We start from the raw sequence: 13,372 nt of genomic DNA, 5'->3' as shown, positions 1-13,372 counted from the left end.
GGTCTGGAAAGGGGTGGATCATGATTCAGGGACAGAATGATATTTTTAGGAGCTCTAGGAATCAAAACTGTCTAGGTCAAATGGGTGTTAGGAGAATGACTCTAGCCCTGTCATGATGGATCTTTCTCAGAACCTGTTTTAGCAGAGGAATGGAAAGAAAGGCATATCTGAGATTGTTTCTCCATCACAATAGCAGAGTGCTGCCCTAGGAGCTGTGGCCCATAGCTCCTCTGGAGAAAAACAGGGAAGTATTCTGTTAGTTTGGGACACAAAGATATCAAATTGAGGTGCACCTCACAGAGTGAATAGTTTGCTCAGTGCATCCGAAGAAGTGGGCTGTAGTCCACGAAAGCTTATGCTCTAATAAATTTGTTAGTCTCTAAGGTGCCACAAGTACTCCTGTTCTTCTAGTTTGCTCAGGGCAGAGTTGTGAATCTCTCACTCATGGTCTGCAGAGAAGTGCCTGCTCAGGTTTTCCGCTGGGAGGTATGCAATTTGTATGGTGATGCAGATTCTGAAGCACCAGTTTCAAACCCTGACTGCTTCCAGGTAAACAGAAAGAGATTTTGTTCTGTGCTGTTTGTTTATGTAAAAGGCCATGGTGATAATCACAGAATCATAGAATATTAGGGTTGGAAGAGACCACAGGACGTCATTTAGTCCAATCCCCTGCTCAAAGCAGGACCAACACCAACTAAATATTGCCCAACACCACTTAGATATGTATTGAATGTATAAGTGGGAGAAAGGCTGTGCAAGCCAGGCAGACTGCTCTCAGGTCTCTCATGGAGTTCAGGTACCTTGAGCAGTGTGGCCTTTCAGGTGGGCATCCCGACCCCGAAGAGAAATGTCTGTTCTAATGGTGGCAGTAGGGATGAAAGTGTTGAAGGGAATGCTCATTCTCACTCTCTTTGGGTCTGACCACCAGATGGGGGAGGTGATGACTTTGGTGGGAACACTCACTCTGGAGTTGATGAAATCTCTATCTGGTGAGTACTCTCACCAGAGCCAGGCCTGCAGACATTGTGGATGAAGGTGTTCACACAGCATTACATAAGTGCACAAGGTCATATAGTCTAATACCGAGAGGCACATTCTCCCCATAGTTCTTGGTCTGCAAGTAATCCAAGCGATCAGGCTGCTCATTAACTAAAATCTTTTTGTGGGAAGGAACACTTTCAATGAAACAGAGTCTGATGACATTTATTGTCTCTATAGATGATAAACCAACTTTTCTCTGTTTATGCAGATGCCAAAAGCTGCTAGAATATGGAGCAGAAACTGCATCACTGAACTGACCTGTAGGCAATAGCAACCTTTCAAAAGCCAACTGTCTGTTGTGATCAATTCCCAATTGTGGGTGAAGAGTGCAATATGGCCCCCCAAAATAATAGGGGAAGAGGTGAGTGATGGTGGGAGTGGGTCTCAATCAATATGTCAAAAGTAGCCCTTTGCAGGTGGTTGGGATTGGGTAGAGGTTATGGGGGTAGAGGGGGCTTTGAAGCAAGGCCTCTGAGCACTCTGATGTTTTCTCAGAGGCTCAACTGGATGCTGGTGGTAGAATGCTTGAGGAGGGGGTGGCCTTGCCCTGTAGGCTTGTCTCTGCTGTTTTTTCCTTGCAGCTAGAGTGTAAATCTCCAGGAAGTGAAAAGTCGATCTTGAATTCTTTAACAAGTATAGGAACTCATCCATTTTCTCAATGAAGAGATTTAACTCATCATAGGGCAGGTTCTGTATGGTATTCTGGATATCCCTGAGAAAACACAAAGACTGTAGTTAAGAATTCCTCCCTGTGACTGTGCCAGTGGCCAGGTTTCTGGATGCCATATTTGCTGCATTCACTGCAGCATGAAAGAGAGAATCTTCTTTCCCTCCTTGCCCTTTGGTCCTATATGAAGGACCAAAATTGGACTCTGTCCTCGGAGTGGTCCTTAAAGTCCACCAGCCTGGAACAGCTGTTAAAATAATATTTTGATAACAAGGCTTGATTGTTAGTAATATGGAATTCCAGGCCCATAAAGGAAAAGACCTTTTTCTCCATGTAATCCAACCTCTTTGAGTCTTTGTTAGTCTTGGTGGTAGTTCTTTGGTATTGGGACCTATCCCTCTCCATACATGCCTCTACCACCAGAGACTTGAGTGTTGGGTGGGAGAAAAGAAATTCAGCTCCCTTGGTGGGGATGAAAGAGCACCTCTCGACTCAGATTACAAAATATCCAGGAATTGTTTTTGTATGTCTTGGACCTCCTCCAGCAGTATCTGGAGGTCATTGGCAATCCTCTGCAGTAGCTCCTGGTATTGCCTATCAATTCTCTAGCGGACATGAAGAGGAAGGAGTGACTGCTTCATCTGGAGACAAGGATGAGATTCATATTGGTACTCCCAGTACTTGTGCATATGGGTCAATATGTTCCTCCTCACAATATGCTCCTCCTCCTCACACTTCAACAGATCCGATGGGAGCTGAGAAGGAGAAGTGTGGTAAGATTCCTTCACGGGTCCCAGGCATCTGTCATAGAAATCCCACAGGCCCCAAAAAGGCCAGAAAGAGGATTCCACTAATTGTGAGGGACCCAATGTCATCGGGTACAATGTCATGCCTGGGGAAGTCATATTTGGGGGAGTAGCAATCTGATCTGCTCAACTGCTAGTCAGGACACATCTCTGTCCAAGAAGATGGAGAAGTGGCCAGATGGTCTGATGAGTCTGAGTCAGAAAACTGCTCCCCTTCCAATGGTGGAGCCATCGGTACCAGGGTACTCCTGCCCAATGGTTGGAGAAGAGACAGCTCCTGAGATACTGAGTAGTATCATCCTCCGGTGTAGTAAAGTCCCGGAGGAGGCCTGGGCCCGAGAGGATGGGAGACTATAGATAAAGGAGGAAGATATCCTCCAGTGTCATATATGTCTCCATATATCAGTGGTTCTCAACCTGTGGCCCATGGGCCACATGTGGCCTAATTAGCACACAGCTATGGCCCAGCTGTGGGGTAAAAACATTCAAAGTTTGCAACTCCGGTCCTGGCAGGAGGCGGGGCTGGGGCCGGCTGAGGTGGAGATGACGCCACGCAGCCCTGCTGAAGCACTCCTATCAGCAAGGAGGGCGAAGCAGCCCACTGTGGTTGGGGAGGAGCTCATCCAGCAGTCAGCTGGCAGCCTGCTGCTTCCTGCCTCTCTTCTCCCCACCCTGCAGGAACACATTGCTAGGTGTCTGGTCAACACTGCCAGACTGGTTGAGAACCACTAGCTGGTGGAAACCATAAAGGCTGAACATCAGCTTGAACATCAGCCTTCCGGGACCCAAACTAAAAGGTGTCTTGTGGCTACTGTACTGGTTGCCAGTGCTTTGGAGAAAAACACAGGGGTCCAACAATACATCTGACACAGGGCCGGTCTTACCATGAGGCGAACTGAGGCGGCCGCCTCAGGTGCCAGACTGTTGGGGCGCCACTAGGACCCAGAGTGTAGAAAATCGTGTCTTCTGCTGGTGCATATGTACTCTCTCTGCTCTAGATGCACAGAGATGGTGGAGTGCTGTGCTGGAGGAAGGAGGGCACAAGAGACATAACAGGTAGGCAGGAGAAAAGGTGAGAGGGAATAACAGAAAGCAGCAAGAGCTGCAGGGAGAGAGAGGAGGAGGAGCCTCTTATGTACCTCTCTAGCACCCTCAGGAGCCTGGACTGATTAACACTAGCTTCTCAGGGAGCTTCCTGATTCCTACTGCTTCCCTGAACCCACTTGAGGAGAACAGGCAGTCAACTGAAGTAGTAGGAGCCAGTTAAGCCCTTAAGATGCTGATATCTTCCCTCACTCAGGCCCTGCTACCAGCCTGCTTATTTGTCCCCTTCAACTGAGTGTTGAGAGCCACTATAGCTGGCACAGAACAGCAGTCATGAGTGAAAGAAGAAAACACCCCTCTGGGGCAGCATTCAGAAAAAGAAAGGAAGCAAAGGAAGCTTTTCTATCTAATCAGGAAGGAGCTCTTCTGAGATACATAGACACAGAAGAGGGGAGGGATAGCTCAGCAGGTTGAGAAGAGGGGGAGGGATAGCTCAGTGGTTTGAGCATTGACCTACTCAACCCAGAGTTGTGAGTTCAATCCTTGAGGGGGCCACTTAGGGATCTGGGACAAAAATCAGTAATTGGTCCTGCTAGTGAAGGCAGGGGGCTGGACTCCATGACTGTTTGAGGTCCCTTCCAGCACTATGAGATAGGTATAGCTCCATATATTTAAAAAACATGTTCACGGTGAGCCTTCTGCCCCCAGTGAGAATGTGAGTGGTGAGGAGATGCCTGATCTTCCAGTTAGTCAGAGTGCAGGTGACCTGGCAGCTACTGCAGCATCCATATCTCCATCTCAAATGGACGTAACCATGTACATTGCTGAAGAAAAGTGTAGATCAGAGAAGAGTGTGGATGAGGTTCAAGAAACAGCTGCTGCTGAGCTTAGTTCAAGTTTAGATGATCCAGGACTGTGAACCCACTTGAGCAATAGCCTGAGGGATTTCCTTGTACTGCATGGGCCACAGCAAGTGAAAAACTTCATGTTCCACAAAGACAATGAAAATAGACGTTTCCATCCAACACATTACTGGCGTGAAATCCCCAATGGTGACAAAATAGAGAGGCCATGGCTTATGTACTCAAAAACCCAGAATGCTGCATACTGTTTTTGTTGCAAACTCTTCCAGTCTAATGTTCCAGCCACATTGGGTTCAACAGGAACAAAGGACTGGAAAAATCTGGCTAGAAATCTGGCATGTCATGAGAAGGTAGCAAATCACCAGAAAGCATTCCATAGGTAGAAAGAGCTTGAGATGAAACTAAGGTTAAAGGCCACCATAGATGATCAGCATCAAGAGAAGATTGCATCAGAATCTCTTTACTGGCAAAATGTTTTGAAAAGGCTCATTGTCATTGTGAGAATGCTTGCTACTCAAAACCTAGCACTGTGTGGTACTTCAGATCAGCTGTATGTGCCAAACAATGTTAAATTTGTGGATCTGATGGCTGAGTTTGGCCCAAGCGAGGGGGCATGGGGGCATCATTTGAGCTCCCCGCCTTAGGTGCCAAAATGTTGTGCGCCGACCCTGATCTGACATGTCAACTGCTGTCTGAAAACTTATGGAGCATGGATGTCATATATATAAGAAAGAGGAAGTACACTTCAGGTGAAATTAATGAATCCTTTACCGGAAAAGCAAATGGCTACATTCACCTTGGGAAGTGTCAGTTTTGAACACAACATACAAATCCTGAGCCTTCTCATTGAACCATTTATATTTATTACGGCGCTTCTGTTTTCACATTCACTTCTTCCAGGAAGGAGTACAGTGGGACACACATCTCCCTTCCTTGAAGTTCAAAGGAAATATACCTAGTCATCTCTCCCTCTTTGTTTTCTTGTTTTGTCTTTGACTCTGCAGAGGGCCCCAGATGTATATGAATGATATTAAATTCTTTCCTTATGATCAAGGAATCTTTCCCGAGTTTTTCTTCATATTCCTCCAGATCAGAGTTCATATATATCCTGTACTAGACAGAAACATAAGGGAAAGAGAAAAAGGCTGATTTACCGTCATCTGGGGCAAAGCCCTAGCACCCATACGAGCTTCTTGGGGGCAGTTAGCTATAGTAGCTGAGGCAGGGTCTGTATAAACAGGGGGATATTGAGTAGAAGAGAGAGATTATATCAGCCCTGTATTTTGTACTGGGCCAACAGCTACTGGAATATTTTGTCCAGGTCTGGTGTCCACAATTCAAGAAGGTTGTTGAAAACCGGAGAGGATTAAGACAAGGACCTTGAGAATAATTAAAGGAATGGAAACATGCCTTATAGTGAAATACTCAAGGAGCTTAATCTGTCTAGGTTATCAAAGAGAAGGTTAAAGGGTGACTTGATCAAGGCCTGTCCATACCTACTGTGACAGACCCAGACCAGTGGGGTACAGGAGTCTGGTAGAGGGCAAATATACTGGTCACTGGATGAGTAGTTTTCTTTTCCCTGAGAGACCAAAGCAGGGGCTGTACTAGAGTAATGAGGAACCTGCTAGAACCAGTTAAGGCAGGCAGGCAGGCTAATTAGGACACCTGGAGCCAATTAAGAAGAAGCTTCTAGAATCAATTAAGGCAGGCTAATCAGGGCAGCTGGGTTTTAAAAAGGAGCTCACTTCAGTTTGTGGTGCGAGTGTGAGAAGCTGGGAGCAAGAGGCACAAGGAACTGAGAGCGAGTGCTGCTGGAGGACTGAGGAGCACAAGTGTTCTCAGACACCAGGAGGAAGGTCCTGTAGTAAAAATAAGGAAGGTGTTTGGAGGAGGCCATGGGGAAGTAGCCCAGGGAGTTGTAGCTGTCATGCAGCTGTTACAGGACGCACTATAGACAGCTGCAGTCCACAGGGCCCTGGGCTGGAACCCGGAGTAGAGGGCGGGCCCGGGTTCCCCCCAAACCTCCCAATTGACCTGGACTGTGGGTTCTTCCAGAGAGGAAGGTCTCTGGGCTGTTCCCCAACCCACATGGTGAATCTCTGAGGCAAGAAAATCCGCCAATAAGCACAGGACCCACCAAGATAGAGGAGGAACTTTGTCACACTACATGAGGAACTGGAATCTGATAATAGAGGGCTCTTCAGTCTAGCAGACAAAGCTGTAACAAGATCCAATGGTTGGAAGTTGAGGCTAGCGAAACAGACTAGAAATAAGGAACATATTTTTACAGTGAGGGTAGTTAACCCATTGGAACACTTTACCAAAGATTGGGTGTTTTTCTAAAAGATATGCTCTTGTTCAAACAGGAATTAATTCAGGCACGTCGTTTGAGCTGTGTTGTGCAGGCTAGACAAGACGATCAATGATCACTTCTGGATTTATAATCTATGAATGTTTGAACAGTTCCTAGCACACTGGGGCCCTGGTTCCTGAATAGTGAATAAAGCAGAGTGCCGTAGAGCTGAAGCCTCAGCAAATCTGCCCCAAAAATCAATTACAAGAAACAAACTGAATAAAAAACTGTACAATTTGCCAAACATTTAGAATTTGAACTGGGTTTCTCATTTGCTTTGTCCAGTGGGGGTCAGGAGGTCTGGAAGCCATGTGTGCTGTTGCATAGGAAATAGAATGAACTGAGTACCAGAGGGGTAGCCGTGTTTGTTTTTGTGGCTACAGACTATGAGGAGTCCGTAGACTAATGGATTTATTTGGGCATAAGCTTTCATGGGTAAAAAAATCCCCCACTTCTTCAGATGCATGGAGTGAAAATCCATGCATCTGAAGAAGTGGGGTTTTTTACCCACAAAAGCTTATGGCCAAATAAATCTGTTAGTCTTTAAGAATGAACTGAGGATTTTCCCAGGTAGATGGAGACTATCAAGCTGCTTAAGCCCCTTAGGCTACAGAACCCAAAGGAAAAGCTAATGCTGCAATGGCCAGTTGGGCTATGCAGGAGAATAATGGAAGCATTTTGGGCGGGGTACTTTGTGTAGTTTCCAAACCAAATCATGCAAAATATCTTTAGGGTCTGAATTTGATATTGACAGTAATAAATATAAAGAACAGTATTACCATATATTTAAAAGATTAAAATAAAAGAACCTTACAAAATTAATTCTGTGTGGTCGAAATGTACACGGCCCATAAGGAACTTTCCAGCATAAGCTGAATAAAATCCAAGACTGTCACCCAAACGGTGTGTAATTGTAATGAGATCCCTTTCTGTCCAAAGCTCTAATCCAATAAGAACAACATGAAGACCAAATGGACGGTACATCTAAAAACATAAATATTAAAAAAGGCATCTACATGTAATGCTTTGAAGCTATCATCCTTCACATAATCCACATTGCTGGTGTCACTCCCCAGTCAGTGTTCCTGTTTACCTCTTCAGCCACAGAAGCTGCTCTGCAGCTCAGAATAAAACCATAACGTTAAAGGGATCCTGTTGCTGATCTGAATAATCTTATTTCTGGCTGGAAAAATGTTTACATATTATAGTTACAAACAAAACTCATGACTACTAAAGCGGAAAGAATTTATCAGAAAAAATATATTTTTTATTTGTTTTTTGTGTGTGTGCAATTGGCTGTAATTTGTGTACAGGCAGTTTCTCTGTTCTGGTGAAAGTCACTTCTACGTTCTGTCTCATGAATTAACACGAAATAACCACTCTCATGCACAGCTCTGGGGGGGCCCTCATGTATGCTGATACTGGAAATGAGTAGGGGGGGTTACTATTAATGACTTTAAATTATACGACAGAGAACAATCCACCAAATGTTGGCAGAATGCTAAACTGAATGAAGCTTGATAGAAGACCTATGTATTAACTGTACTAATATGAAGTCAAACTTTTTAAAGGGACATTCAAAATTGAGATAAAAAAAACAACAGATTTCCAAAATTTAAGTTTCTGGTAGAGCATTTAGATGCTTTTAAATAAGTATGTCCTTACATACTTTTAAATAAGTATGTCCTTACATTTAGGGGGAAAAAACATTATTTTAAAAGCTATTCATGATGGTTCTTCTTCTCCCCATTGATATTTATAGGGTCTTTTCGGCAAGGGAGAATGGACAGACCTGGAAACACCACCATAAACCAGCTAAGGCCTTTGTCTCCCACTCACCCCCTTCCCACTCCTAAAGGGGAAAGAAGCAGAGGGGGCAGATGAGCAAAGCCTGTTCATTATCATCATCCATATCCCTTAACATGGCAGGGTATCAGTGGAAACTTAGGGATACGGCAGGAGAACTCCCATATTCCCAGACACTTAGCACAGTGCTGGATAGCAATGGGAGCCCAGGGGAGAATGGGCATGCAGTGAGGGCTGTTTCTTTACTCCCTTTATTTTTAAATGGAGGTTTGAAATTCAGAAGCCTTTTCAGGTATCTGACTACTGGAAGTTGGAGAGCTCCTGACCAAGCACAGGTTGCTGTGTCCCCTTATGGCTAGGCATAGCATAGCAGCCCCTTTGTCTGTAGAGGCAGCTTGTGCTCTTGTGAAGCATGCCCTGCCTCTGTACTAACAAGGGCATGTCTGACATTGAGGGAAAGAAGTCTTTTCACTTTGGCAGAAGCATGGGGTTTTAGAAGAAAAAGGATGCTTTGGTTGACATGGAATTCAGAAATAACCATAGGAAGGAACTTAGAATAGGGGCAATAGGGTACCTTTTCCCTGTGAAAACCCATATAAGGAGGGTCTGCCGATTATTGGGATAAAAGTATCTTAACTGAAGCCCTTGATCTCATCAACAGAGTGCACTCATTGGGGGGACCAGGGACCAAAACAACCGAGAAAGAATTTGAGGACATCTTGCAGGGCATAGCAAAGGTCTCAACAGAGTACAGAGTGCACCTACCCCACGATTCATGACCCTAGGAAAGTTCTCCTGACCCTAAGGCGGAGGCTAAAATAGCATCTAGACAGGCTCGTTGCTCAGGGAATCACAGAGCAAGCAGAAGAACCAACAGAGCATGTACACTCATTGATCTTTGTAGGGGGAAAAAAAAGAGACACAGAACTCTTCACTTCTGTATAAACACAAAATAATTAAATATATAAAAAGGGAGAAATTTCTCCACTACCTATATGAGGAAATATGTTGGGGAACATGGCTGATGCCAAATATTTTTCTACAGTGGATGCAGATTTCTGGCAGGTGCTCTTCCAAAAACAGTTTGTGCACATTCCATGCACCGTTTGGGGTGGACAGTTTCTGCAGACGGCCATTCAGGTTGCGTTGGCAACTGAGATGTTTCAATGGAAAACACAAGAAATTGTTGATGTTATTATAGAGGGTATTAAAGTTTTCCTAGATGATCTGATCTGGGGGAAAATAGTAGAAGTGCATGACCAGAGGCTCTGGGCAGCTTTGGAAAGAGCAAAAGCTCCAGGGCTAAAGCTAAACAAACAAAAATGAAAATTCCATGTCATGGAAATAACATACCTGGGAGAGACGTTAACACAGCAAGATGTACATGGGTGTATAAAGTTTCAAGTCTATTTCTGGGAATCCACATAACTGACCATTAATCAACTATTGCCATTACCCACAGGAGGCTGACAACCTCTCTTTTCTCCCCCCACCCCCATGAATATAGAGATAATTTTTTCAATTACAAATGTATGATTTGCCAAACAAATACAAACCCGAGAGAGATTTGGTGGCTGTAGACACACTCCCTAGAACAAAAATCCAGAGATAGACATTGTACATGTCAATTAGGATAGCTAGCTAGCTAGATAAAACAAAATAAATAAAAACACCGACTCTGTCTCAAAAGAAATGTGGATTGTGATTGCCATAGCAACACCTCAGGATGTGAACCTGCAGAAAGTGATTAAGGTTATTAGCATAGGGTGGCCAGGATAGCATGTCCTCAGCCCCTATCACCAATTCCGGGGGAAGTGCTCCATCCTAGATAGGATTTTGTTTAAAGACAGCATGGCGATCCCTCAGATGTTGCAGAAAAATATGTTAAAAAGAATACATGAAGGTCATTTAGGGACTGAAAAATCTAAGAGAAGGCCTAAAGATGTTTTATACTGGCCTCAAATAAACACCAACATTGAGGAAATTGTCATGGTTTGATGCATATGCCAGAAATGCAGACCAAGTCAGGCAAAAGAGCCTGTGTTGTTTGCCCACGAAAAACTAACCTCTGGGAGAAAATTAGGCATATATTTGTTTCCATTAACTGGAAAGAACTATGTACTACTCATCCTAGAGTATTATTCTCACTTACCTGAGATAGCTTTACTAGAAGGTACTTCAGCTAAACAACCAATTGTGCTTATATTCTTCCTAAACATGACATACCCGACACTAAATGTCTGATAGTGGGCTGCAATTCAGTGGGCATGAGCTCCTATGCGTTGGTGGAAAATGATGTTAAAAATAATAAAGTGGCTACTGAAAAAAGTCTACAGACTAGGCCTTTGAGCCATACTTAGCATTGTTAAGTTACAGGATGAAACATGGATTGTCACCTACCTATACTATGTTTAAGAGAAAGCTGACAACTAAAATGTCTGCAATACCAGAAGTTGTCAGAGGAACTGGGGATTTGCAGAAATACAAAGGGACAGATTAATCTAAACAACTAATTGAACAACCAAACAACAAAAAAGTCACATGACTAGGTGTCCTGCAAGCTGCCACCACTTCATGAAAATTATGCAGTGCACATCTATGATGGAAATTAGTAGTTGTAAACAGCAGTGGTATCATATGAGATTGCCCTGAAGCTTTAGGGGGTGGTAATCTCAGAAAGACATATACCAAGCAATGGGCAACACCTTCTCCTACTTGAAGAAGGTAGGGAGATAAGTGGAACTTAGTTTGCCATTTGGCCTTAGAAGGTCTCAGCTAGGCCACAACCATAACAGGTTAAACACAAACAAGCCCTGGGACATGGACCCTGCCAGAACAAATGAATATACTACATTCTGACAACAGTGGTACTGATATTGCATAGGAAACTCGCAAGACCAAGCAACAGTGCAAAAACCACAGATATTAATTTAACATTGTTAGTAAGTTTTGATAGCAGCTTGGTTACAAGTATTTGGAATTATGTGTTATATCATTGTTGTTTGTTAAGTGCTCTCATTATTAAGTTTTGGCTGGGAAAGAAAGATGTGGTAGTGGGAACTGTACCTTGAAGTGGTTTAACCTCCTAGACAGGAAGTTTGGCAAAGGAGTTCTGCAAAAGCCTGTGTTCTGCTATGCAAAAGCAGCTGGAACTGTGTCAATGAATAAAGAGGATTTCCTTCAAGCACTTGAGCCCAGAGTGACTACTGAACACCACGGCTTCCAAGAGGCTAGGAGGATGCGAACTTTCAAAAATATTTTAAAACAGTCAAGGACCAACCATTTGCAAGAAGGTATCAGTCCTTTATTCAGGAAAAGCATATGGTGAAAGGAGTTATTTAGTTTAGGGCCCAGGAGATCCTCATAGTTCATAGCACTCTCCCTGCCTCATGGGTTGTGTTTGCTTACATGTTTACAAGGAAACAATGATTTTCACTACTTGAATCTCCAGTGAAGTTTGCCAGGACTCAACTGAACCAGTGCAAGTTTGGCAGCTTGTGTAGGACAAGAGTTCCACTTTGGGTGTTCCCCATATTAGAAGGAAGACCTCTTGCCATAACAACTCAACCAACACACCAAGAGTGGAGGAATTTAGCCAGAAGAGTTGCATTGTTTGGCTGATGCAGTCTGCATTTCCCTGAGCATCATGACTTGACAGGTGGTCTTTTTGGCTCTGTCTTGCCCTAGGGGGTCTACCCCTCTCTTGGGGTTGAGTAAAGCTCCCCAACAAACCTTTCATTGACCTGGGATGTGCTTGTTCTTGCTGTGCTTAATAAATCACAGGCGAGACAGATTATTAGTGCTTGATGTGCACAAGACCAATTGGTGTTTCGAGGCTTTTATGAGCCAATTGCCCAGCTATGCTAAAATGGGAAAGTTCTGGTGAAGGAGTGTTAGCGACTAATCACGAAAATCTTCTAAAGACAGGAGAAAGGTCTCCTGATATTGAAAATGCTGAGGTCCTATGGTGACTCATATTGAATAAGTAGGATGATAGATGTAGGGAGGTCTGTATCCTGCAGGTTGATGGAAGCCAGAAAAATTGCTTGCCTCAACAGCAACATTGATGGACCTGTAAGTATTTCATTTTAAGTACTTTTAAGTTGGAGTAAAGTGATCATCAAGATATTAATTATATTACCCAGAGTATTAAGAAATGGAGCCATGCTTCACACCTATCAGGGCTGAGCAATGGGTAGCCTGTGTACACCAGTCAGCTGCTAAGTTGTAGTCCGGAGATGAGTAATGGGGTCAGGAGCGACCCAGGTCAGAATGCCAGTAAGTCAGAGTCAAGCAACAAGTTGCACGGGGGAAGCAGATACCAGTTAGCATCCAAACAGGTCAGGATATCAGGAAGTTGGGGTCAGGTAGCAAATAACAAGATCGAGGAGAAACCATGGTCAGAAGCTGGAGTCCAGGGTCTACAGCAACCAAGGTCTGAAGCAGAAAGAAGCAGGCAGGCAGTCTGCATTGTTGCTCAGATAGCTTCCCATAATGACTTCCTGGTTTAAATACGAGCATCAGCCAATCAATGGGCTGTAAGGGGCTGCCACTCAGGCCCTGCTGGGAAGTACTTCCTGCAGAGTCTTTCAGCAGCAACACAGCCTAAGCTTCCACTGGTGATGCAGAAGTGCCAGCAGCACAGACCCTACCCCTCCACCGCTCGGTCCCAGGTTCTAGTCCCATAGGTTCTTACAATACAAGAGGGTTATTCACTTTGTGCAGTAATTGAAGTTCTTCGAGATGTGTGTTCCTGTGGGTGCTCCACTTTAGGTGAGTCTGTGTCCCC

At 44.3% G+C, this 13,372-nt stretch overlaps 1 protein-coding gene across 1 annotated transcript in view; it reads right to left on the bottom strand.

Annotated features, from left to right (window-relative positions):
• LOC128830151 (disintegrin and metalloproteinase domain-containing protein 20-like) overlaps window positions 1-13,372 on the bottom strand; it is a 191,173-nt gene that overhangs the window by 131,533 nt on the left and 46,268 nt on the right. The window contains exon 9 of the mRNA XM_054015910.1: window positions 7,592-7,761. Within this exon, the coding sequence (XP_053871885.1) occupies window positions 7,592-7,761 (170 nt within the window). The remainder of the gene's footprint in view (window positions 1-7,591; window positions 7,762-13,372) is intronic.

Source organism: Malaclemys terrapin, chromosome 1 (assembly GCF_027887155.1).
Source record: "Malaclemys terrapin pileata isolate rMalTer1 chromosome 1, rMalTer1.hap1, whole genome shotgun sequence".
Classification (NCBI taxonomy): domain Eukaryota; kingdom Metazoa; phylum Chordata; order Testudines; family Emydidae; genus Malaclemys; species Malaclemys terrapin.
Note: the sequence above shows the minus strand (reverse complement) of the source record. Positions and strands in the feature narration are given on the sequence as shown.